At 52.1% G+C, this 25464-nt stretch overlaps 1 protein-coding gene across 1 annotated transcript in view; it reads right to left on the bottom strand.

Moving 5' to 3' along the window:
* LOC142290090 (uncharacterized) overlaps positions 1 to 25464 on the bottom strand; it is a 102233-nt gene that overhangs the window by 39289 nt on the left and 37480 nt on the right. Inside the window, exons 8-13 of the mRNA XM_075334025.1 lie at positions 16695 to 16791; positions 16415 to 16582; positions 16208 to 16331; positions 15992 to 16089; positions 9320 to 9380; positions 6975 to 8004 (exon numbers count right to left, since the gene is read on the bottom strand). Of these exons, the coding sequence (XP_075190140.1) occupies positions 6975 to 8004; positions 9320 to 9380; positions 15992 to 16089; positions 16208 to 16331; positions 16415 to 16582; positions 16695 to 16791 (1578 nt within the window). The remainder of the gene's footprint in view (positions 1 to 6974; positions 8005 to 9319; positions 9381 to 15991; positions 16090 to 16207; positions 16332 to 16414; positions 16583 to 16694; positions 16792 to 25464) is intronic.

The raw sequence follows: 25464 nt of genomic DNA, 5'->3' as shown, positions 1-25464 counted from the left end.
GCAGTGAGCAAAAACGCAGCAAAAAAGGCACCAAATCGCGGCAAAAACGTGACATGCAGCATCCGGTCACCTGCACTACAAGTGCCAGAGTGGAGAAAGATAGTGACATGCAGCACACTATGTGTCAGAGCAGAGCATGTCACTGTCTCCACTCCGCTGACCTCACAGCCCGTACACGCTGCGATGGATGCAGGGGGACACAGAACAAGTAATCGGCCGACACTGGAGTCATCTGATTACTTGGGATGAATTGAGCAGTAAAATGCTCTGGTGCTCGATGGGCGAAGCCCATGCCGTTTTTTTTAAAAAAAAATTAATTAAAAATAAAAAATAAAAAAAATCACATTGTTTGTGGGCTCCCGCTGCATTTTCTGTTGCTAAGGGTAACCAAAGCAGCTACTGGCTGCTAGCCCCCGCTGCTTGGTGTTACTTTCACTGGCAATAGAAATGCAGGGAAGCATTTTTTTTTTTTTTATAAAGGTTTTTCCCTGAAAACGTTTTTAAGAAAATGACGTGGGCTTCGCCATATTTTTGTATGCTAGCCAGGTCCAGCAGGCAGCTACGGGCTGCCCCCAACCCCCAGCTGCCTAGTTGTACCCGGCTGGGAACCAAAAATATAGAGAAGCCCTTTTTTTTTTTTTTTATTTCATGAATTTCATGAAATAATTTAAAAAAAAAATGAAATGGGCTTCGCCGAATTTTTGAGTCCAGCCAGGTACAACTAGGCAGCTGGGGATTGGAATCCGCAGTGAAGGGTGCCCAAACTTTCTGGGCCCCCCGCTGCGAATTGCAGTCCACAGCCGCCCCAGAAAATGGCGCTTTTATAGAAGCGCCATCTTCTGGCGCTGTATCCAACTCTTCCAGTGGCCCTGGTGGCAGGTGGCACGCTGGGTAATAAGGGGTTAATACCAGCTATGTTTTACCCGCTGGTATAAAGCCCGAGATTCTAAATGTCAGGCCAAGGTTGACCTGGCCATTAAGAATCTCCAATAAAGGGTTAAAAAAAAAAGACCACACAGAGAAAAATACTTTATTAGAAATAAATACACAGACACAGTAGGGACTCCATGTTTATTACTCCCTCTCACCCCTCCACGATGGAGAGATTTCTGTACTGACCATGCCAGGAGAGAGCGAGGGAAAAGAGAGCGAGCGAGGGGGGGGGGAGGAAAAGAAAGCGAGCGGGGGGGGGAAGAGAGCGAGCGGGGGGGGAAAAGAGAGCGAGCGGGGGGGAGAAGAGAGCGAGGGGGGAGGAAAAGAGAGCGAGGGGGGAGGAAAAGAGAGCGAGGGGGGAGGAAAAGAGAGCGAGGGGGGAGGAAAAGAGAGCGAGGGGGGAGGAAAAGAGAGCGAGGGGGGAGGAAAAGAGAGCGAGGGGGGGGAAAAGAGAGCGAGGGGGGAGGAAAAAAAGAGAGCGAGGGGGGAGGAAAAAAAGAGAGCGCGGGGGGGAGGAAAAGAGAGCGCAGGGGGGAGGAAAAGAGAGCGAGGGGGGAGGAAAAGAGAGCGAGGGGGGAAGAAAAGAGAGCGAGGGGGGAAGAAAAGAGAGCGAGGGGGGAAGAAAAGAGAGCGAGGGGGGAAGAAAAGAGAGCGAGGGGGGGGGAAAGAGAGCGCGGGAGGAAAAAAAGAGAGCGCGGGAGGAAAAAAAGAGAGCGCAGGGGGGAGGAAAAGAGAGCGCAGGGGGGAGGAAAAGAGAGCGCAGGGGGGAGGAAAAGAGAGCGCAGGGGGGAGGAAAAGAGAGCGCAGGGGGGAGGAAAAGAGAGCGCAGGGGGGGAAGAGAGCGAGCGGGGGGGGGAAAAGAGAGCGAGCGGGGGGGGGAAAGAGAGCGAGCGGGGGGGGAAGAGAGCGAGCGGGGGGGAGAAGAGAGCGAGCGGGGGGGGAGAAGAGAGCGAGGGGGGTGGAAAAGAGAGCGAGGGGGGTGGAAAAGAGAGCGAGGGGGTGGAAAAGAGAGCGAGGGGGGAGGAAAAGAGAGCGAGGGGGGAGGAAAAGAGAGCGAGGGGGGAGGAAAAGAGAGCGAGGGGGGGAGGAAAAGAGAGCGCGGGGGGAGGAAAAGAGAGCGCAGGGGGGAGGAAAAGAGAGCGCAGGGGGGAGGAAAAGAGAGCGCAGGGGGGAGGAAAAGAGAGCGCAGGGGGGAGGAAAAGAGAGCGCGGGGGGAGGAAAAGAGAGCGCGGGGGGAGGAAAAGAGAGCGAGGGGGGAGGAAAAGAGCGAGGGGTGAGGAAAAGAGAGCGAGGGGGGAGGAAAAGAGAGCGAGGGGGGAGGAAAAGAGCGAGGGGGGAGGAAAAAAGAGCGAGGGGGGAGGAAAAGAGAGCGCAGGGGGGAGGAAAAGAGAGCGAGGGGGGAAGAGAGCGAGGGAAAAGAGAGGGGAGGGGAGAGAGGGATAAGAGGGGAGAGAGGGATAAGAGGGGGGCAGAGAAGAGGGGGAAGAGGGGAGGGGGAGAAGAGTGGGGGGAGAGAAGAGAGTGGGGAAAGAACGGGGGGGGGGCAGAGGTGCTCTGTCACCAACTGTCTCCACTCTGTGACTTGTGGTGCAGGTGACAGAGTGCAGACAGTTGGTCCCATGCAGCAGGACAGATAGCAGAGCACAGCGGTGACATGCCTGCCAGTGTCTTGCTGCTGGGAGGAGCAGATGATCACACTGCCCGACACCGGCCGCTCTCCTGACATCGCAGCAGAGCGGGCGGGTGGACAGTGTGAGCACATACTTACGTGCAGGGGGGGATTCAGCTAAAGACCCCCCCTGTACTGCACCCTGGCGCCCCGTGACTCACCATCTGCAGGACGCCGGATCCACAGTGACTTCCTCCGGCTCCTCCCCTCGATGCTGGGCTGTGACGTGCGGTAGTCACCGCCCACAGCCCTGTCACTCAATCTGAGTGGCGCCGGCATCCTGTGACGTACCCGTCTTGTTTGAGAGCCCGGAAATGCCGGGACGTCAGAGGATGCCGGCGGCCACAGCTCCAGGGGGTCATGTGACCGGCACTGAGCGTGCAAGATAGCGCCGCTCAGTGCCAGAAATGGAAACAGAAGGCAATGGAGAAGACGCCTAGAAAGGTAAGTATAGCTCATACAGAAAATAAAAAAAATGGGTGAACCACCCCTTTAAAAACTATGAAACTACACAATCCAGCACAATCTATGAAGTGAAAATTCCATCTGCACTTTGTGTTTTAGAGCGCAGCGTTATGGATGCTGAAATTTTTGCCAAAACGCTGCATTCTAAAAAAAAAAAAAAAAAGCAACATGTCACTTCTTTTGTGTGTTTTTGGATGCCTTTTCCACCCATTGAAATCTATGTCGATCTCCCTCTCTCTGTCTGTCGGTTTCTCTCTCGCTGTCAGTTGGTCGGTTGCAAAATCGCTCATAGGTGTCACACGCAACGGCATCGCTAAAGCGGCCGGATGTGAGTCACAAAATCCGTGACCCCAACGAGATCACTTGAGCGATGTCGTAGCGTGTAAAGCCCCCTTTAGTCTGGGCTTGGTTAAAGGCTGAATTTGCACTGAATAGTGTTTCTGCTTAATCCATGTCTTTTTCTAAGACAGGGTTTGAGAATATTCCCTTTTGTTTTTTGCAAGTGAATAAGTGTTCTTCCTGCACTATTTTTGCAGGGCGATTTATTCCCAGGAAAGAGTTTTTACTCCCTGTTTGATCAAAAGTTTTGTATTTTTGTGTCTCATGTTTTTGTAGTTATATTTTCTATTATATTTGCATTTTCTATTTAAATATATTTGCACAAGAGTTCCTGATATAGTGGGAGGAAAGCTCGTGTGATCTTTAAGGGAATTTTTGATTATCAGGTGTTGGTATTAGGCTATGTGCGCACTAGAAAAGAGATTTTTCTCAAGAAAATTTCTTGAGAAACTTCTGGGAGTTGAAGATTACCGCACCTGCGGTAAAAAAACGCACCAAAACCGCAGGAAAAACGCATGCGTTTTTGCCGCGGTTTTTCCACAGGTTGGTCCCTGCGGTTTTTTTATGCTGAACTGCAATAAATAGATAATAGATAATCGATAGATAGACAGATAACGGATAGAGGGAAAGATGGATAGATGAATAGATAGATAGATAGATGAGAAAGACCTATATAATGTCCCACCCCCCTGCATTTTCTAAGCTGACACCCTTTAGTGACTTTCATGTGGCACTAAAGGGTGCCTAGCCTTGTATTTAGCCAAAAAATAAATAATTAAAAAAAAAAATGACGTGAGGTCCCCCCATCTTTTGTAGCCAGCTAGGGTAAAGCAGACGGCTGCAGCCTGCAGACCACAGCTGGCAGCTTCACCTTGGCTGGTAATCCAAAACAGAGGGCACCCCACGCTGTTATTTTACATTAAATAATTTAAAACAAAAAACGTGGGGTCCCCCCCAAATTGGATCACCAGCCAAGGTAAAGCAGACAGCTGGGGTCTGATATTCTCAGACTAGGGAGGTCCACTGTTATTGGACACTCCCCAGCCTACAAATAGCAGGCTGCAGCCGCCCCAGAAGTGGCGCATCCATAAGGCATGCCAATCCTGGCGCTTCGCCCCAACTCATCCCGTTGCCCTGGTGCGGTGGCAAACGGGGTAATATATGGGGTTGATGCCAGATGTGTAATGTCACCTGGCATCAGGCCCTGGGGGTTAGTGATGTCACGCGTCTATCAGATACCGGACATCACCAACCCAGTCAGTAAGAAATAAAAAATAGACAAAAAAAAGTTTTATTTGAAAAACACTCCCCACATTCCCTCTTTCACCAATTTATTGCCAAGAACAATCAAATCCGGGTCCGGCGTAATCCAATAAGGGGGTCCCACGGCGATCCATACCATAGTCACTGTCCAAGTCAATGAAGAACAGAATGTTCCCCATTGGCTAGGAGAGCAATGCAGTGACTTGAGCTAACATCAATTGGTCAGCCCAGGTCACTGCAGGGGATGACGAGCGCTGCCATCAGGAGGTCAGATGAGATCATTACCTGCTGTGATGATCTCCTGCAGTCCTGCCATCAGCGCTGTCACTGCCTTCTATGCCCGCCGCGTTCTCAGCAGTATCACGAGAGCCCATAACGTCACTGCTAGTGACAGTCTCGGGCCGCGGGCATAGACGGCAGTGACAGCGGTGACGTCAGGAGGCAGGAGATAGTCACCGGAGGTAATGATCTCATCTCACCTCCTGACAGCAGCGCTCGGCATCCCCGCGGCTGCACGCACTGCAGGGTGACAAGCTGCTGACACTGCGGGCAGCTGCGGGGCTGGAGCGGGACACAGACTGCAGGGGCACCTGGAGGTCACACGTAAGTACTTCTGTGCGGCGTCCAGGGAGTGTGATGTGTGTGTGTGTTTACTCTGCTCCGCTTCCTCTTCTGTCATAATGACATCACTTCCTGCAAAACCGCAGGCAGTGATGAGCATTACCGCAGGTAAACCGCGGCTATACCGGGGGTATACCGCACATCATTTGCTACCTGCAGTATACCCCCAGTATTTCGTGATTACATTACAGTGAATGGAGTCAAATACCGCAGGTACCTGCGGAAAAGAAGTGACGAGAAAATTTCTTGAGAAAATGTGCATAAGAAAATCTTCAGAAAGAATTTTCTTGAGAAAAAAACGCAGTGTGCGCACAGCTATTTTTTTTTCCCATAGGTTTTGCTGTGAAATGTCTGCAGAAAGATCACAAGCATTTCTCAAGAAATTTCCGCAGCAAAACCGCGGGTAAAAATGCCTAGTGCGCACAGGGCCTTATTCAGGGTTTTAACTGGCTGCAACCAGCAATCTGTCTTATACTTTTGTATCTATATCTACCATCTGTGTGTTGTTTTTTCTTACATCACTGTCGTTATATGTTGGGGGCTTTGACTTTCCTTTGGGGCTGCTCTGAGGCAAGTCAGGATTCCTCATTCCATCTTTGAGGTTAGTTCTCAGGCAGTGACGAGGCGTCGAAGTTTGTGAGTAACGCTCCACCGTTACTTCTAGTTGTGTTTGTGTAGTTAGTGGATTGCAGCCAGCTAAGTTTCCAACTACTCTTGTGTATTATCATCAACCTTTTTTTAGGGGATTTTTGCAAGATCTTTTGCAGTCTCCTGACCATAACACATGTCACTCTATGGGGCCATTCCCACCTGCGATTATTTTCTCAGCCCTAATAGGAGCGAGAAAACAGTTGCAGCATGCTGCGCATGGAATCCAAGCCATATTCACTCATACCCACACAAGTCTATGGGGATGAGTGAAAGATCACACTGTACTCGGATGACACGGGAGTGCAGTGCGATAATCGCATCAGCTGGCAATGAAGGAGATAGGGTGATGAATCCCTCCCTCTCCTCTGCAGCTGTGATTCGATCGCAGGATTGAATCACAGTGGCATGACATTCGGTGCGTACACTCGCAGCACAGCGGGAGCTAGCTATCGCATCAGATGCCATACACACGTCTGACCCCAGCCTTAAGTGCGCACTCATCTCATTAGAGCAGGGGTCCAGTGATCTATATTCCTCCCAATCCTCCCCTAAGATGTATATGCCCCCATTCCATCCTGTGATGTATATACAGCAGTCACAGCCAACTGAAACCTGGAAAAGCAGTTGTGAAAAGCAACAAGATCAATATCACTTAACATCACAGCCACACCAAAGAGTAGAAGCTCCAGCCGCCACAGTGAGTCGTTTGACCAAATATATTAGTGTAATTTTCAAGTTGATAATTTTATGCAGCCCCCGAAGTGTGGTATAAATTGCCAAATGGCCCCCGGCAGAAAAAAAGGTTCCCCACCCCTGCATTAGAGGATGTCTAGTGGCAAGTTCCCCTTTAATATCATGTGTATTGGGCCAAACAAGCTCCGACACATTAGAAATGTTAATCATTAATGATGACTCAGGCTATGAACACACACCAGATATCACTGAGATCAAACAAAAATGTTGTAGCAATGGTTTTCTGTAAGTTTACATTAGAAAGGAGCCTAGACACAGGTCATACACCTGCCAAATTTACTACAATGTGAACGGTAAAATATTTTCTCTCTTGTGTAACTTCTGATGATTAACAAGATGTGATTTATGCTTAAAGGATTTCCCACATTCTGAGCACAAAAACGGCCTTTCCCCGGTGTGAATCTTCAGATGTTGAAGAAGAATGGCTTTTTGAGTAAAATATTTCCCACATTCTGAGCATGAGAACGGCTTCACCCCTGTGTGTTTTTTTACATGTTCATTAAAACATGATTTCTGACTAAAACACTTATCACATTCCGGACATGAATATGGCTTCTCCCCGGTGTGCACTCTCTGATGTATATCAAGAGCTTCTTTACGCATATAGCATTTTCCACATGTCACACATGAGAAGGACTTCTCCCCCGTGTGACTTTTCTGATGTCTCTTCAGGTGTTCTTTAACAAAAAAGCATTTTCCACATTCAGTACAGGAAAACGGCTTCTCCCCTGAGTGAATTCTTAGATGGTGTATAAGACTTGTCTTTTGCACAAAACCTTTTGCACATTCAGAGCATGAATATGGCCTTTCCCCTGTGTGTATTCTCTGATGCTTATCAAGATCTGATTTACTCCTGAAACATTTTTCACATTCTGAACATGAAAACGGCTTCTCCCCAGTGTGAGTTCTCAGATGTCCTGCAATATGTGATCTAGAAGTAAAACACTTCCCACATTTAGGACATGAAAATGGCTTCTCCCCAGTGTGAATTCGCTCATGCTTAACAAGATATGATTTCTGGATAAAACATTTCCCACATTCTAAACACGAAAATGGCTTCTCTCCTGAGTGAATTTTCTGATGTACAACGAGAGACCATTTCTTTTTAAAACACTTATTACAGTCTGGACAAGAATACGGCCTCTCATCTATGTGAGGATTAGATTTCTCTTTTCCACATTCAGAGAATGCCAATATGTTATCAAGTCTATGTTCTGTGCTACTTTTTCCAATCTGTGATTGATTATATTCTACTTCATTACAGGGAGATGAAAGGAGATTAGTATGGGAACTTCTCATCCAGTCTTCACCTGAGGAAAACAAACAAACCTTTCATTAGTATTAATATTTTAAAATCTTAGTGTGGAAAAACCTATTTAGCAAGTAATAGATTTATCAGAGCAGTCAGTTTCTGTACACTATCTGATAGCTATCATATATATTAATATATATTATATCGATAATATCAATCACAGCTACAGTATGTTACATCACAATTGCTCTTAGTCTAAGGTTATCTGTGCCGAGAGCTATCGAGAAAGCCGTCGTAGTCCATCTATTCCTGCCGCCCTATGTAATCTGTGCTGGTACTAGATTGTAGTCTGCATACACTTGTCTGTACATGCAAAAGCTCTATACATTATTGGTCCTACAAACAGGGTGCTACATTAGGACTCATAGGCCTGTCGTCTTCTGAAGAGTGTGTAGACGACAAGACCGTGCACAAGTCCTGTCTTCATATCCCTATGTGTATGGGCAGAAAGTGTTCACTGCGGGATGCCCCCAATAAAGGTGTAGTCAGCATATGGTAATAAAGACGAGTTTGGGGGGATAGGTAAGTATGCCGGCAAAAGATCCGCCCTGTCTACTTCTGCATTATCACCTTGTTCTTCACTAAGCTTAAAATGGCGCTTGTTACACACAAGTATAGAGGAGCTCAATACACGTCCCGACTGCTCCTACCATCAATGTGCCCCAATCAGCACTGGGCACCTTCCAGGCTATTCCCCATTGTGCATAGGCAACGCTCAGGATGGAACTTCCACAGCCACCACATCAGACATTGTACTAAATGTCGCAGTCATCTCACAGCTATCTAACAGTGGAGCGACTCTTACATCAACAAATCACTGCGATTCTGTGGTTCATTTGTGTTCCATATAATAAAGAGAGGAGCCGGCTGCTCGGACCTTCTGCCCAAACATATCCGGGAGGGAGACAAAGATAAGAAGACACAAATTGGGACCGGTCAATGGATCTTGCTTTGTGCACAGAGCAGTCATGCGGAACAGAAAAGAGGTAAAGATGACATCTGAAAAACAAGCCCACGGCGGTGGTGGGGGAATGGGGGCCGGATGCTATGGGGATGGGACGGATTGAAAAACCTGAATTCAATAAGTAAGACATGACCAATACTTTTCTCCATACAGTGTACATCGTCAGCCTGAAAACATCACATAATAATTCTCTGAGTCTAAAGGTGAAATAATATGTTGATATCAACTCCATGGATAAGGAATTAGGCCATCTACATCTCCTCCATTGGATATTCGGGACGAGGTTTTAGGGAAATTAAGTCTGAAATTACAAGGATAGAAGAAAACACAGTTTCTGGAAGGTTCTCACCATTCACTGACATGGATAAGGGATTTTCATGTTCATTATGACTTTCCTGCAAGGATCTCACCTAAGACGATAAAAAAAAAAGAAAAACTAACATTCATTTATATTGTATTAGCTGACAGTAAAGAAGGGAATTTTGTTTACTTACCGTAAATTCCTTTTCTTCTAGCTCCAATTGGGAGACCCAGACAGTGGGTGTATAGCTACTGCCTCTGGAGGCCGCACAAAGAACTACACTTAAAAGTGTAAGGCCCCTCCCCTTCTGGCTATACACCCTCCCGTAGGAGTACGGATTCCTCAGTTTTAGTACCAAAGCAAGAAGGAGGAAAGCCAATAACAGTTTCAAAACCAAATTCAATCCGATAACTAGATCGGAGAACTTAAGAAACAACGTGAACAACATGTGCACCCGAAAAAACGAAACCCTAAAAACAGATAGGGCGGGTGCTGGGTCTCCCAATTGGAGCTAGAAGAAAAGGAATTTACGGTAAGTAAACAAAATTCCCTTCTTTTTCGCTCCTAATTGGGAGACCCAGACAGTGGGACGTCCAAAAGCAGTCCCTGGGTGGGTAAAAAGATACCACATGAACGGGCTGTCATACAGCCTCTTCCTACAGGTGGGCCACCGCCGCCTGAAGGACCCGTCTACCTAGGCTGGCGTCTGCCGAAGCGTAGGTATGCACTTGATAGTGTTTGGTAAATGTGTGCAGACTCGACCAGGTAGCCGCCTGGCACACTTGCTGAGCCGTAGCCTGATGCCTCAACGCCCAGGACGCACCAACGGCTCTGGTAGAATGGGCCTTCAGTCCAGATGGAATCTGAAGCCCAGCAGAACGGTATGCGTGAAGAATTGGTTCCTTGATCCACCGCGCCAGGGTGGATTTGGAAGCTTGCGATCCCTTATGCTGACCAGCGACTAGGACAAAGAGCGCATCCGAACGGCGTAGAGGCGCCGTGCGAGAAATGTAAATCCTGAGTGCTCTCACCAGGTCCAACAGATGTAAACCCTTTTCAAATTGGTGAACTGGATGCGGACACAAAGATGGCAAAGTGATATCCTGATTGAGATGAAAGGAAGAAACCACCTTGGGAGAAAACTCTGGAATTGGACGCAGTACTACCTTGTCTTGGTGAAACACCAGGAAGGGAGATTTGCAAGATAACGCCGCCAGCTCGGACACTCTTCGAAGAGATGTGACCGCTACAAGAAAAACTACCTTTTGTGAAAGCCGAGAAAGGGGAACCTCTTTCAAGGGCTCGAAAGGCGGCTTTTGAAGAGCAAGGAGAACCTTGTTCAGATCCCAGGGTTCCAATGGCCGTCTGTAAGGAGGAACGATATGACAAACTCCTTGGAGAAACGTGCGTACTTTAGAAAGCTGTGCCAAGCGCTTCTGAAAGAATACGGATAACGCGGAGACTTGACCCTTAAGCGAGCTAAGGGACAAACCTTTTTCCAACCCAGACTGCAGGAAGGAAAGAAAAATTGGCAATGCAAATGGCCAGGGAGAAAACCCTTGAGCCAAGCACCACGCTAAGAATATCTTCCACGTCCTGTGATAGATCTTAGCTGAGGATGGTTTTCTAGCCTGTCTCATTGTGGCAACAACTCCCTGAGACAAACCTGAGGCCGCTAGGATCCAGGACTCAATGGCCACACAGTCAGGTTCAGGGCCGCAGAATTCAGATGGAAAAACGGCCCTTGAGACAGCAGATCTGGACGGTCTGGTAGTGCCCACGGTTGGCCTACCGTGAGATGCCACAGATCCGGGTACCACGACCTTCTTGGCCAATTTGGAGCGACGAGTATGGCTCGCTGGCAGTCGGACTTGATTTTCCGGAGAACTCTGGGTAACAATGCTAGAGGTGGGAACACATAGGGGAGTCGGAACTGCGACCAATCCTGAACCAAGGCGTCTGCCGCCAGCGCTCGGTGATCGTGAGACCGTGCCATGAAAACTGGGACCTTGTTGTTGTGCCGTGACGCCATCAGATCGACGTCCGGCGACCCCCAGCGGTAACAGATCTGTTGAAACACGTCCGGGTGAAGGGACCATTCTCCTGCGTCCATGCCCTGGCGACTGAGAAAGTCTGCTTCCCAGTTTTCCACGCCTGGGATGTGAACTGCAGATATGGTGGACGCTCTGCTTTCCACCCACGTCAAAATCCGCTGGACTTCTTGAAAAGCTTGGCGACTGCGTGTTCCCCCTTGGTGGTTGATGTACGCCACCGCCGTGGAATTGTCCGACTGAATCCGAATCTGCTTGCCTTCCAGCCATTGTTGGAAGGCTCGCAGGGCAAGATAGATTGCTCTGATTTCCAGAACATTGATCTGCAAGGTGGACTCTTCCTGAGTCCACGTCCCCTGAGCCCTGTGGTGGAGAAACACCGCTCCCCACCCTGATAGGCTCGCATCTGTCGTGACCACTGCCCAGGACGGGGGAAGGAACGACTTTCCCTGTGACAATGAGTTGGGGAGAAGCCACCAACGTAGAGAGTCCTTGGCAGTCTGAGAGAGGGAGACAGTCCTGTCGAGGGACGTCGATTTCCCATCCCATTGGCGCAGAATGTCCCATTGGAGAGGGCGCAGATGAAACTGCGCGAACGGGACTGCCTCCATTGCTGCTACCATCTTTCCTAGGAAATGCATGAGGCGCCTCAGTGAGTGCGACTGGCTCTGAAGGAGAGATTGCACTCCAGTCCGTAGCGAGCACTGCTTGTCCAGTGGAAGCCTCACTATCGCTGATAGAGTATGAAACTCCATGCCAAGATAAGTCAGAGATTGGGTCGGGGTTAGATGAGACTTTGGAAAGTTGATAATCCACCCGAAAGTCTGGAGGGTGTCTAGCGCCACCTTCAGACTGTGTTGGCATGCTTCTTGAGAGGATGCCTTTATAAGCAGGTCGTCTAGATACGGGATGACCGAGTGACCCTGCGAGTGCAGAACAGCTACTACTGCTGCCATGACTTTGGTGAAGACCCGGGGGGCTGTTGCCAGACCGAAGGGTAACGCTACGAACTGTAGGTGCTCGTCGTGTATGACGAAACGTAGGAAACGCTGATGCTCTGGTGCAATCGGCACGTGGAGATACGCATCTTTGATGTCTATTGATGCTAGAAAATCTCCCTGAGACATTGAGGCTATGACGGAGCGTAGGGATTCCATCCGGAACCTCCTGACTTTTACGTGTCTGTTGAGCAACTTCAGATCCAGGACGGGACGATACGATCCGTCCTTTTTTGGGACCACAAACAGATTGGAGTAAAAACCGTGACCCTGTTCCTGAAGAGGGACGGAGGTCACCACTCCTTCCGCCTTTAGAGCGGCCACCGCCTGCAACAGAGCATCGGCTCGGTCTGGTGGTGGAGAAGTTCGGAAGAAACGAGTTGGCGGACGAGAACTGAACTCTATCCTGTACCCGTGAGATAGAATATCTCTCACCCAACGGTCCTTGACGCTTGCTAGCCAAATGTCGCCAAAGTGGGACAGCCTCCCACCGACCGCGGGTGTGGGCATCGGAGACCGCAAGTCAGGAGGCCGTCGTTTTGGCAACGGTTCCTCCGGCTGGTCTTTTTGGGCGTGACTGAGACCTCCAAGAATTTGAACGTCTCTGGTCCTTTTGAGTCTTTTTTGACGAGGCGAATTGGGACCTGCCCTGTCCTCGAAAGGACCGATAACCAGACTGACCCCTCCTCTGTTGGGGCTTGTTTTGTCTGTGTTGTGGCAAGGAAGAGTCCTTACCCTTGGAGTGTTTGATGATTTCATCCAAACGCTCTCCAAACAATCGGTCACGAGAAAAAGGCAAATTGGTTAAGCACTTCTTGGAATGAGAATCTGCTTTCCAATGTCTCAACCACAGAGCCCTACGCAAAACAACTGAGTTGGCTGACGCCACTGCCGTGCGGCTTGTAGCGTCCAGAACAGCATTAATCGCGTACGACGCGAATGCCGCCATTTGCGAGGTCAATGGTGCTACCTGCGGGGCAAATGCACGTGTGACTGAGTCGACTCGCGCAAGCCCGGCCGTGATAGCTTGGAGTGCCCATACGGCCGCAAAGGAAGGCGCTAATGACGCTCCAATCGCTTCATAGATGGATTTCAGCCAGAGCTCCATCTGCCTGTCAGTGGCATCTTTAAGTGCCGCTCCATCTTCAACAGCAACCAAGGATCTAGCTGCAAGCCTGGAAATTGGAGGATCCACTTTTGGACACTGGGTCCAACCCTTGACCACTTCAGAGGGAAAAGGGTAGCGTGTATCTTTAAGTCGTTTAGGAAAACGCCTTTCAGGATAAGCGTGGGGTTTCTGGATTGCGTCTCTGAAGTCAGCGTGGTCCAGAAAAGTGCTTAATGTACGCTTAGGGTATCTGAAATGGATTCTCTCGTGCTGCGAAGCTGACTCCTCTACAGGAGGAGCTGGTGGGGAAATATTCAACATCTTATTGATGTTAAATATAAGATCATTAACTATGGCGTCACCATCTGGTGTATCTAGATTGAGAGCGGTCCCAGGATCAGAATCCTGATCAGTTACGTCCGCCTCATCACCCATAGATTCATCCCGCTGGGATCCAGACCATTGAGATGAATGTGAAGGCCCGTCATAACGAGCCCGCTTAGGCTGCCCGGGGCCATCGTCCGAGTCAGAGTCTTCACCCTGAGGTGTAGATGCCCGTCCCGGAGCTAGGAGCTGAGGGGGACCAGGGGGCAATACATGCACAGTGTCCGTGGTCTGAAGTACAGGCCTAGCTCGCAATGTGTCAAGAATTTGTGACATAGTGAGAGACATTCTGTCAGCAAAAGCTGCAAACTCAGTTCCTGTCACCTGGACAGCATTCACAGGTGGTACACCCTGGGACACGTCCAGCAGAGGTCCCGACTGTGCAAGCGCCGCAGGGGCCGAGCACTGCACACAATGGGGGTCCGTGGAGCCTGCCGGTAGAAAAGTCCCACATGCGGTGCAGGAAGCATACAATGTCTGTGCCTTGGCACCCTTGCGTTTTACGGGCGACATGCTGCTGGCTCTCTGCATGTGAGAGAGTCTATAGCCAAAGGGCGACCAGCGCTATGTAATACCAAGTATTTGTAGCAACAAAATACTAAGAATACTACGAGCACAAGAGGGGGTGAGCCCTGAGGGCTGCTTACCGCCCGCTGAACAGCGGGTAAGAGGCTGCAGAATGCCTTGTCTGGGTCTCCCCGGCTCCCCTCTGCAGCTCAGCGTGTCAGCAAGAATGGCTGCCGGCTAATGTGGAGAGGGGCGGTCCGTGGGAGTTCCCAAACAAAAGTGCGGGAACAGTGTCCCCTCTGTGCTGACTGTGAGGGCTGGAGTATGTAAAAACGACTCCCGCCCTCAGCGCTGATGCACTGGCCAGCGTCCCGCCCCTCTCCTGACTGGCAGGTCTGGGGGCGGGAACGAACGAAAGCAGGCCGCAAAAGCCGGGGACTCGAGTTATCAGCGCGGCCGCCGTAAAAGCGCGGGCCGCGCTGAAGTCCCCGGCGCACTACAAGTGCCAGCCGCGCCGCTGTTCCAGCGGCCGGCGCGACCGAGTCCTAGACGTGGGCAGCGTCCCGCCCCTCTCCTGACTGGCAGGTCTGGGGGCGGGAACGAACGGAAGCAGGCCGCAAAAGCCGGGGACTGTAGTTATCAGCGCGGCCGCCGTAAAAGCGCAGGCCGCGCTGAAGTCCCCGGCGCACTACAAGTGCCAGCCGTGCCGCAGTCCCAGCGGCCGGCGCGGCCGATTCCCATAAGTGTGCCTGCTTCAGCTAAGCTGAATGAGGCCATGGCACAGGCGCCGCAGCGCTGATGTCCCCCGGCGCACTACAACACCCAGCATGCTGCGGTGTGAGCGCCAAATGCACGGGGACACAGAGTACCTTAAGGAAGCAGGGCCATGTCCCTGATGTACTCCGCTCCATCCAGCATCTTCTCCAGGGGCTGTAGATGGAGCACGGTCTCAGTGCCTGGAGACCGGTAAATCCCACTTCACCCAGAGCCCTGTAAAAAGGGATGGGGAAGGAATCAGCATGTGGGCTCCTGCCGCCGTACCCGCAATGGGTACCTCAACCTTACAAACACCTCCGACATAAGTGGGGTGAGAAGGGAGCATGCTGGGAGTCTGTATAGACCCTCTTTTCTTCCATCCGACATAGTCAGCAGCTGCTGCTGACTAAAAACAATGGAGCTATGCGTGCGTGTCTGACCTCCTTGCGCACAAAGCTAAAACTGAGGAATCCGTACTCCTACGGGAGGGTGTATAGCCAGAAGGGGAGGGGCCTTACACTTTTAAGTGTAGTTCTTTGTGCGGCCTCCAGAGGCAGTAGCTATACACCCACTGTCTGGGTCTCCCAATTAGGAGCGAAAAAGAAAAACTACTAGAAGTTATGACTCAATTTGACGTAAAAAAGGTGACGATCAGACAATCAATATTCACGCATGGCATTGAGCGGTTATTTCTATCTACACCGCAGAATGGTACATTTATCCTCATCAAATATTATTGCCCACGTTGAGTGTCCAAATTTTTGGAAACCTACCCCTTTCCCTGTTATTAGATCAAAATTCATTTATAGCTGCTACCGATCTCAGCACAAGTGACACCTACACTCCACCGCTGCTAGCGATCACTTAAAAAAAGCGTCAGTCTATAGAGGATTTCCACAAATCTCATCTCATCTACCTGATGATCCAGGAGGACATTCGGCTTTTCCTCTGGAGGATGCTGGGAATATAGAGGACTGGGACTTCTCTCTGGTGGATTTCTCGGACTGGACCCATCTATAGGAAATATACACAGTGACTGAATACATCGTCTACATGTGATGATCAGATGATGGGGGGTCCAGGTGACCTCAGACCCGGCCTCTCCTCTATAATCAGGACGGTCTCCTCTTACCCGGAGATGTGAGGGGCTGGAGATTCTCCATCATGACGTCCTTGTACAGATCCTTGTGTCCTTCTAGATACTCCCACTCCTCCATGGAGAAATAGACGGTGACGTCCTGACACCTTATAGGAACCTGACACACACAATGAGCCGCCATTAGCAGACCCCTCCCCCGGTGTTATTATATAATGTCCCAGCATTCCCGGCAGCGCTCACCTCTCCGCTCAGCAGCTCAGTGATCCTGTGGGTCAGTTCCAGGATCTTCTGCTCATGTATCAGTGAATGAGGTGAAGGCTCGGTGATGGCACTTGGGGTCCTGCTCCGTCCTCCTGACACATGGGGGGTCACACACTCCCCAGACGACGTCTTCACTACTGTGTGATCCTGTGTATGGGGAGACGCCGATCACTACATCTATTCTGAGGATCCTTCACCTTCCCCGTCATTTCCCTGCTTTATTCCTAGAGATCAGAGTGATGTGATGTGAAGCTCTCACCTCTCCAGTGATCCAGTAGATTATCTCCAGGGTGACGTCTAATATCCGAGCAGCCATGTGGTCTTTGTCTTGCTTCATCCTCGGGGGGTCATCGATGTTTCATCTATCAAACAAAACTTTAGCCGTCAGGGAATTTGAGGAACGGTGAAGAGGATAAATATTATGTAAAATGACTCAGATACTGAGAAGATGCCTCAGAACATCACTCCATCTTTCTCCTGCTAGACTTGTCCTCTGCCTTTGACACTGTTCACCTCTCTTTCCTATTATAAACCTTTGTCCTACGATAGTTCATGAAGTTTTTTGACGTTCCAATCCCCTCTACTATGTAGAATTCAGGCATCTATCAGATGTTTCCTTCAACTCCACTTTTGTAAAATTCAAGAGGGAGAAAACTGAATCCATTATTTTCTATCATTTCACTCAACTTCCCCTTCCCACTAGACCTGTTGATCATTGTTAATACCGGCAGCTCCACACTTCTCAGATTCACAAATCTACTGTATACAGTCTGCTTAATACTCCCTCCCGTGAACTTTTTTTTTCACTGTTATACTTGCCTCCTCCGGTATTCAGGTCACTATTCTTCCAACTTGCTGGGTCACTCTATGCGCTATTCGTGAGACGGACATCTCTCTTACAATGTAAGCCTATGGAGCCTCATTCTTTGCCTTGTTCTGATGTTGCATAGACTTAAGGCCGCTTTACACACTGCGATATCGGTCCCGATATCGCTAGCGTGGGTACCCGCCCCCATCTGTTGTGCGACACGGGCAAATCGCTGCCCGTGCCGCACAACATCGCCCAGACCTGTCACACTACTTACCTGTCCGGCGACGTCGCTGTGACCGGCGAACCGCCTCCTTTCTAAGGGAGCGGTTCGTTCAGCGTCACAGCTGCGTCACTGAACCGCCGCCCAATAGAAGCGGAGATGAGCGGGACGTAACATCCCGCCCACCTCCTTCCTTCCGCATAGCGGCCGGGAGGCAGGTAAGGAGAGGTTCCTCGTTCCTGCGGTGTCACACGGAGCGATGTGTGCTGCCGCAGGAACGAGGAACAACCTCGTTACTGCTGCAGTAACGATTTTTGAGAATGGACCCCCATGTCACCGATGAGCGATTTTGCACGTTTTTGCAACGATGCAAAATCGCTCATAGGTGTCACACGCAACGGCATCGCTAATGCGGGCAGATGTGCGTCACCAATTCCGTGACCCCCAACGAGTTCGCATTAGCGATGTCGTAGCGTGTAAAGCCCCCTTTAGGCTAGACGTTGTGTTCTTTCATGCGTTTACGCTGCGTTTTGCACTGCAGTGGAAACGCATGCATCCGAGGTACTGAATTCATTCCTGGAGAATCCAAAAATGGATGTCGATCTCCCTCTCTCTGTCTGTCGGTTTCTCTCTCGCTGTCAGTTGGTCGGTTGCAAAATCGCTCATAGGTGTCACACGCAGCAACATCGCTAATGCGGCCTGATGTGCGTCACCAATTCCGTGACCCCAACGAGTTCGCATTAGCGATGTCGTAGCGTGTAAAGCCCCCTTTAGGCTAGACGATGTGTTCTTTCATGCGTTTACGCTGCGTTTTGCACTGCAGCGTAAACGCATGCATCCTACGTCCCCAGCACAATCTATGAAGATTGTGCAAATTCCATCTGCACTTTGTGTTTTAGAACGCAGCGTTATTGATGCTGAAATTTTTGCCAAAACGCTGCATTCTAAAAAAAAAAAAAAAAAAAAAAAAAGCAACATGTCACTTTTGTGCGTTTTTGGATGCCTTTTCCACCCATTGAAATCTATGTCGATCTCCCTCTCTCTGTCTGTCGGTTTCTCTCTCGCTGTCAGTTGGTCGGTCGGTGTCTTTCTCTTCACGGGCACGGCGTTGCACGGCCGTCACACTGCTCTGGCGGTTTCTCCTGATTTGAAAATGCCGGCCGTTCATTATTCCATCTCATATTCCCTGCTTCCCCCGCCCACCGGTGCCTATGATTGATTGCATTCAGACGAGCCCCCACGCTGAGTGACAGCTGTCTCACTGCAACCAATCACAGCCGCCGGGTCTATATCGTGCAATAAAATCAGTAAACAATTTTAAAAAAACGGCGTGTGGTCCCCCCCAATTTTGATACCAGCCAAGGTAAAGCCATACGGCTGGAGGCTGATGTTGTCAGGATGGTGAGCCCCACGTTATGGGGAGCCCCCCACCCTAAAAATATCAGCTAGCAGCCGCCCCGGAATTGCCGCATCCGGACATCGCAAATTACGAATGTATAATCTGTAGGGGGGACATTAGATACCATCAGGGTATGTACAGTATGTAATATGTTTGTGTCATCTGTCTAGCTATACCTGTATGTATGTGTCCTCGTGTGTATTGGGACGTTAAACTCCACTTTGGGCAGCTTCTTGTTTGTTTTGCTGCCTGTGTTTCAATCAACTTTATTGATACCTAATAGATTTTAAGTGTGTTTGTTTTTTTGCATTTATGTTGCATAAACGCACTAATATCACATTTGCGGGGTTTTTTTAACTGCAGATTTTCACACATCTAATGGAAGTCTATGGGGAAATTCTGCACTGAAAACTCAGCGTCTCCACAAGGAAAAGGGACACACTGCGGATAGGAAAAACGCAGGCGAGTGCACGCAGCGAACGCACAGCAGGCGAGTGTACGCAGCGAACGCACAGCAGGCGAGTGCGCGCAGCAGGCGAGTGCACGCAGCGAACGCGCAGCAGATGAGTATACGCAGCGAACGCACAGAAGATGAGTATACGCAGGTGTACCGCCCCCGTGTCAGAGTCCGAGCCGCTCGGATCCGGAACTGCGGTGGCTCGAGGGGTCTCCGGACCCGTGGGTTCGTGCGGACACTCGAATTTGAAAAGGGAGGTATGTACAGGGGAGTTAGACGTTCATGACGCCATCCACGGTGCGTGGTAAGGTGGAGTACCACCGCTGCTGTTCGGGAGTCCGATGGCGGTGGTATGGCAGCAAGTTGTTTAACCCCTCCGTGGGTAGGGGGTTGTGCCCCGGGGCCCGGTGATAGCAGTGAAGGTGTGCCGTTGGGAAAGGAAAGGGTTTCTGCGTACTCACTCAGTCCAAGAATACTGACACCGACAGCTTGTAAACCAGAATTCTGAGCACCGCTGCAGCTTGTAGGGAGCACGCTTGGATCCGTGTCCTTGGTGTTGCTTGTTAGCCTGTGACCTTTTCCGTGGCACCTTCTTAACTGTTGGACCCTATAGTGTGGAACTAATCGGATCCCGCTCACCTGAATGGCCAACGGAGTGAGCTTGCTCTCAGGGTTCACACTTGGGATTTGATGGACTGTGTTTTGGGAAAAGTCCTATCCCCTCGTTGCGCTAGTACCCTGATTTCGGAGGGGGTGAGGGATGAATCTTGAAGACTTCACCCCCGTCGGGTAAATTACCAGGACGCTTGAAGCTACTTCCCGGCCTAGGGTCCGCGTACCCGGTCGTGCCCTGGCCCCTGCCCGGAGATGGCTCAAGGCCGCCGGCTGTCCTCCTCGGCAGATCCGTGCCCCTTGACACGATCCCCTGCGACCGGGGTTCCAGCTCCTACCAGGCCCAGACCAACGTCTGCCACCTAGTAACTACAGGAGCCCTGCTCCAAACCGGTGACCTCTCCCTCAGAGTCACCACTCCACACTCCTACTCCTTCCACTCCTATCTCACTTCTCCTGTCACTTTTTCACTTTCCCCTACCAACCCCCCAAATGGGCGGCCCTATTCCCTTCAGGCCCCCCAATGGTGTGTCTGGTGTAAAGTGTTCCTAGGGTTTTGACTGGCTCTGATCTCAGCAACACCAAAGAACAGGGATCCGCAACCAAGGAGGAGTGGATACTGTGCAGAAGGGCAGATTGCACAATACCCTGCGACGACCTGATAGGCCAGGGCGTCACAGGGAGCGCGCAGCAGCAGAGTATACGCAGGGAGCGCGCAGCAGCAGAGTATACGCAGGGAGCGCGCAGCAGCAGAGTATACGCAGGGAGCGCGCAGCAGGCGAGTATACGCAGGGAGCGCGCAGCAGGCGAGTATACGCAGGGAGCGCGCAGCAGCAGAGTATACGCAGGGAGCGCGCAGCAGCAGAGTATACGCAGGGAACGCGCAGCAGCAGAGTATACGCAGGGAACGCGCAGCAGCAGAGTATACGCAGGGAACGCGCAGCAGCAGAGTATACGCAGGGAACGCGCAGCAGCAGAGTATACGCAGGGAACGCGCAGCAGCAGAGTATACGCAGGGAACGCGCAGCAGCAGAGTATACGCAGGGAACGCGCAGCAGCAGAGTATACGCAGGGAACGCGCAGCAGCAGAGTATACGCAGGGAACGCGCAGCAGCAGAGTATACGCAGGGAACGCGCAGCAGCAGAGTATACGCAGGGAACGCGCAGCAGCAGAGTATACGCAGGGAACGCGCAGCAGCAGAGTATACGCAGGGAACGCGCAGCAGCAGAGTATACGCAGGGAACGCGCAGCAGCAGAGTATACGCAGGGAACGCGCAGCAGCAGAGTATACGCAGGGAACGCGCAGCAGCAGAGTATACGCAGGGAACGCGCAGCAGCAGAGTATACGCAGGGAACGCGCAGCAGCAGAGTATACGCAGGGAACGCGCAGCAGCAGAGTATACGCAGGGAACGCGCAGCAGCAGAGTATACGCAGGGAACGCGCAGCAGCAGAGTATACGCAGGGAACGCGCAGCAGCAGAGTATACGCAGGGAACGCGCAGCAGCAGAGTATACGCAGGGAACGCGCAGCAGCAGAGTATACGCAGGGAACGCGCAGCAGCAGAGTATACGCAGGGAACGCGCAGCAGCAGAGTATACGCAGGGAACGCGCAGCAGCAGAGTATACGCAGGGAACGCGCAGCAGCAGAGTATACGCAGGGAACGCGCAGCAGCAGAGTATACGCAGGGAACGCGCAGCAGCAGAGTATACGCAGGGAACGCGCAGCAGCAGAGTATACGCAGGGAACGCGCAGCAGCAGAGTATACGCAGGGAACGCGCAGCAGCAGAGTATACGCAGGGAACGCGCAGCAGCAGAGTATACGCAGGGAACGCGCAGCAGCAGAGTATACGCAGGGAACGCGCAGCAGCAGAGTATACGCAGGGAACGCGCAGCAGCAGAGTATACGCAGGGAACGCGCAGCAGCAGACTATATGCAGCGTAAAAAACAAGCGCAGAGGCAGGCGATGTCTCATCATCCACTTTGCTTGTACTGTAAAAACAGCGAAAAAATGCAAGTAACATTGATTGTGGGAATGTACCCCAAGGAGAAAAAAAGCAAGAAATACCAGAGAGGAGGAGGCGCACATATACCGGAGAGGAGGAGGAGGCGCACATATACCGGAGAGGAGGAGGCGCATATATACCGGAGAGGAGGAGGAGGCGCACATATACCGGAGAGGAGGAGGAGGCGCACATATACCGGAGAGGAGGAGGAGGCGCACATATACCGGAGAGGAGGAGGAGGCGCACATATACCGGAGAGGAGGAGGAGGCGCACATATACCGGAGAGGAGGAGGAGGCGCACATATACCGGAGAGGAGGAGGAGGCGCACATATACCGGAGAGGAGGAGGCGCATATATACCGGAGAGGAGGAGGAGGCGCACATATACCGGAGAGGAGGAGGAGGCGCACATATACCGGAGAGGAGGAGGAGGAGGCGCACATATACCGGAGAGGAGGAGGCGCACATATACCGGAGAGGAGGAGGAGGCGCACATATACCGGAGAGGAGGAGGAGGCGCACATATACCGGAGAGGAGGAGGAGCACATATACCGGAGAGGAGGAGGAGGCGCACATATACCGGAGAGGAGGAGGAGGCGCACATATACCGGAGAGGAGGAGGAGGCGCACATATACCGGAGAGGAGGAGGAGGAGGAGCACATATACCGGAGAGGAGGAGGCGCACATATACCGGAGAGGAGGAGGAGTACATATACCGGAGAGGAGGAGGGAGAGCACATATACCGGAGAGGAGGAGGAGGCGCACATATACCGGAGAGGAGGAGGAGGCGCACATATACCGGAGAGGAGGAGGAGGAGGCGCACATATACCGGAGAGGAGGAGGAGGCGCACATATACCGGAGAGGAGGAGGAGCACATATACCGGAGAGGAGGAGGAGGCGCACATATACCGGAGAGGAGGAGGAGGCGCACATATACCGGAGAGGAGGAGGAGGCGCACATATACCGGGGAGGAGGAGGAGGAGGAGCACATATACCGGAGAGGAGGAGGAGGCGCACATATACCGGGGAGGAGGAGGAGGAGGAGCACATATACCGGAGAGGAGGAGGAGGCGCACATATACCGGAGAGGAGGAGGAGGAGGCGCACATATACCGGAGAGGAGGAGGAGGAGGCGCACATATACCGGAGAGGAGGAGGAGGAGGCGCACATATACCGGAGAGGAGGAGGAGGAGGCGCACATATACCGGAGAGGAGGAGGAGGAGGCGCACATATACCGGAGAGGAGGAGGAGGAGGCGCACATATACCGGGGAGGAGGAGGAGGAGCACATATACCGGAGAGGAGGAGGAGGCGCACATATACCGGAGAGGAGGAGGAGCACATATACCGGAGAGGAGGAGGAGGCGCACATATACCGGACAGGAGGAGGAGGAGGAGGAGCACATATACCGGAGAGGAGGAGGAGCACATATACCGGAGAGGAGGAGGAGGCGCACATATACCGGAGAGGAGGAGGAGGAGGCGCACATATACCGGACAGGAGGAGGAGGAGGAGGCGCACATATACCGGACAGGAGGAGGAGGCGCACATATACCGGAGAGGAGGAGGAGGCGCACATATACCGGAGAGGAGGAGGAGCACGTATACCGGAGAGGAGGAGGAGGAGCACATATACCGGAGAGGAGGAGGAGGCGCACATATACCGGAGAGGAGGAGGAGGAGCACATATACCGGAGAGGAGGAGGAGGCGCACATATACCGGAGAGGAGGAGGAGGAGCACATATACCGGAGAGGAGGAGGAGGCGCACATATACCGGAGAGGAGGAGGAGGAGGAGCACATATACCGGAGAGGAGGAGGAGGCGCACATATACCGGAGAGGAGGAGGAGGCGCACATATACCGGGGAGGAGGAGGAGCACATATACCGGAGAGGAGGAGGAGGAGGAGCACATATACCGGAGAGGAGGAGGAAGAGGCGCACATATACCGGAGAGGAGGAGGAGGAGCACATATACCGGAGAGGAGGAGGAGGCGCACATATACCGGGGAGGGTCACTGCGTCTTCTCCGGGCTCCGGGGGAGGTTTTCTGGGAGGTTTCCTGGTTTTGTGATGAGATTTGTCGCCTCCATTCCCCTCAGTCCTGCAGCAGCATTTCCTGTCCCTGGAAACTACATCTCCCGGCATCCCGTGCGGCCCCTCTCCTGTCTCCTCCCTGTATATGTGTGTGATCCCTTCTCTGCAGCAGTGACCTCTTTGCATTGCATGTGAGGCAGGAAGTTTGGCAGGAAATGGTGAGGTTCAGGCTGCAGCCTTCCTGTCCCTTTAGTGGGAGCGGCCATCTTGTTGGTGGGAGTCTCCTAGTTACCAGGACTCCCAGTATTACACATGGTGGCTGCTCCTCCTGAGCTCAGGGACACAGGAGAGGGAGGATTTGTGGTAGAAGCCATTTTCCCAGCACTATATATATATATATAGTACACATGTATCATCAGAGCGGTTGGTTACACAGCACATGGCGGTATCCAGCTTTCCGGAGATCCTGAGAGGCAATTGTACCAGTTTTTGATGGGATCATTCCCATAGTTTTCCTCCGGGGTCAGCGCTTCATATGTCCGGTCATTGATCACTGCAGCAACAAATTTTCTAAGGTCGACGTCCACCAAAAGGTCATCTGCAAAGATGGCGCCATCATTTACCTCAAGTGGAGGTTTAAATTCCGACCATACCTGAGAGTGATGGGTGCGAAAGTGTAAACTGTGCGATAACCTCCGGGTACACAGATTTAGGAAGGGATTGAGCATCCTAAATACTCCGTCACCTGCCCGCTCACTGCCAGAGGCGCTGCTGTGTGAGGGGCCGCTGTGTGAGGGGCCGCTGTGTGAGGGGCCGCTGTGTGAGGGGCCGCTGTGTGAGGGGCCGCTGTACGAGGGGCCGCTGTGTGAGGGGCCGCTGTGTGAGGGGCCGCTGTGTGAGGGGCCGCTGTGTGAGGGGCCGCTGTGTGAGGGGCCGCTGTGTGAGGGGCCGCTGTACGAGGGGCCGCTGTGTGAGGGGCCGCTGTGTGAGGGGCCGCTGTACGAGGGGCCGCTGTGTGAGGGGCCGCTGTGTGAGGGGCCGCTGTGTGAGGGGCCGCTGTGTGAGGGGCTGCTGTGTGAGGAGCTGTTGTTGAGGTTTTGTGAGGTGCTGCTGTGTGAGGCGCTGCTGTGTGAGGAGCTGTTGTTGAGGTTTTGTGAGGTGCTGCTGTGTGAGGCGCTGCTGTGCGAGGGGCTGCTGTGCGAGGGGCTGCTGTGCGAGGGGCCGCTGTGCGAGGGGCCGCTGTGCGAGGGGCCGCTGTGCGAGGGGCCGCTGTGCGAGGGGCCGCTGTGCGAGGGGCCGCTGTGCGAGTGGCCGCTGTGCGAGTGGCCGCTGTGCGAGGGGCCGCTGTGTGAGGCGCTGCTGTGTGAGGGGCTGCTGTGTGAGGGGCTGCTGTGTGAGGGGCTGCTGTGTGTGAGGCGCTGCTGTGTGTGAGGCGCTGCTGTGTGTGAGGCGCTGCTGTGTGTGAGGCGCTGCTGTG

Source organism: Anomaloglossus baeobatrachus, chromosome 2, assembly GCF_048569485.1.
Source record: "Anomaloglossus baeobatrachus isolate aAnoBae1 chromosome 2, aAnoBae1.hap1, whole genome shotgun sequence".
Classification (NCBI taxonomy): domain Eukaryota; kingdom Metazoa; phylum Chordata; class Amphibia; order Anura; family Aromobatidae; genus Anomaloglossus; species Anomaloglossus baeobatrachus.
This window is presented reverse-complemented; position numbering and strand designations above follow the sequence as displayed.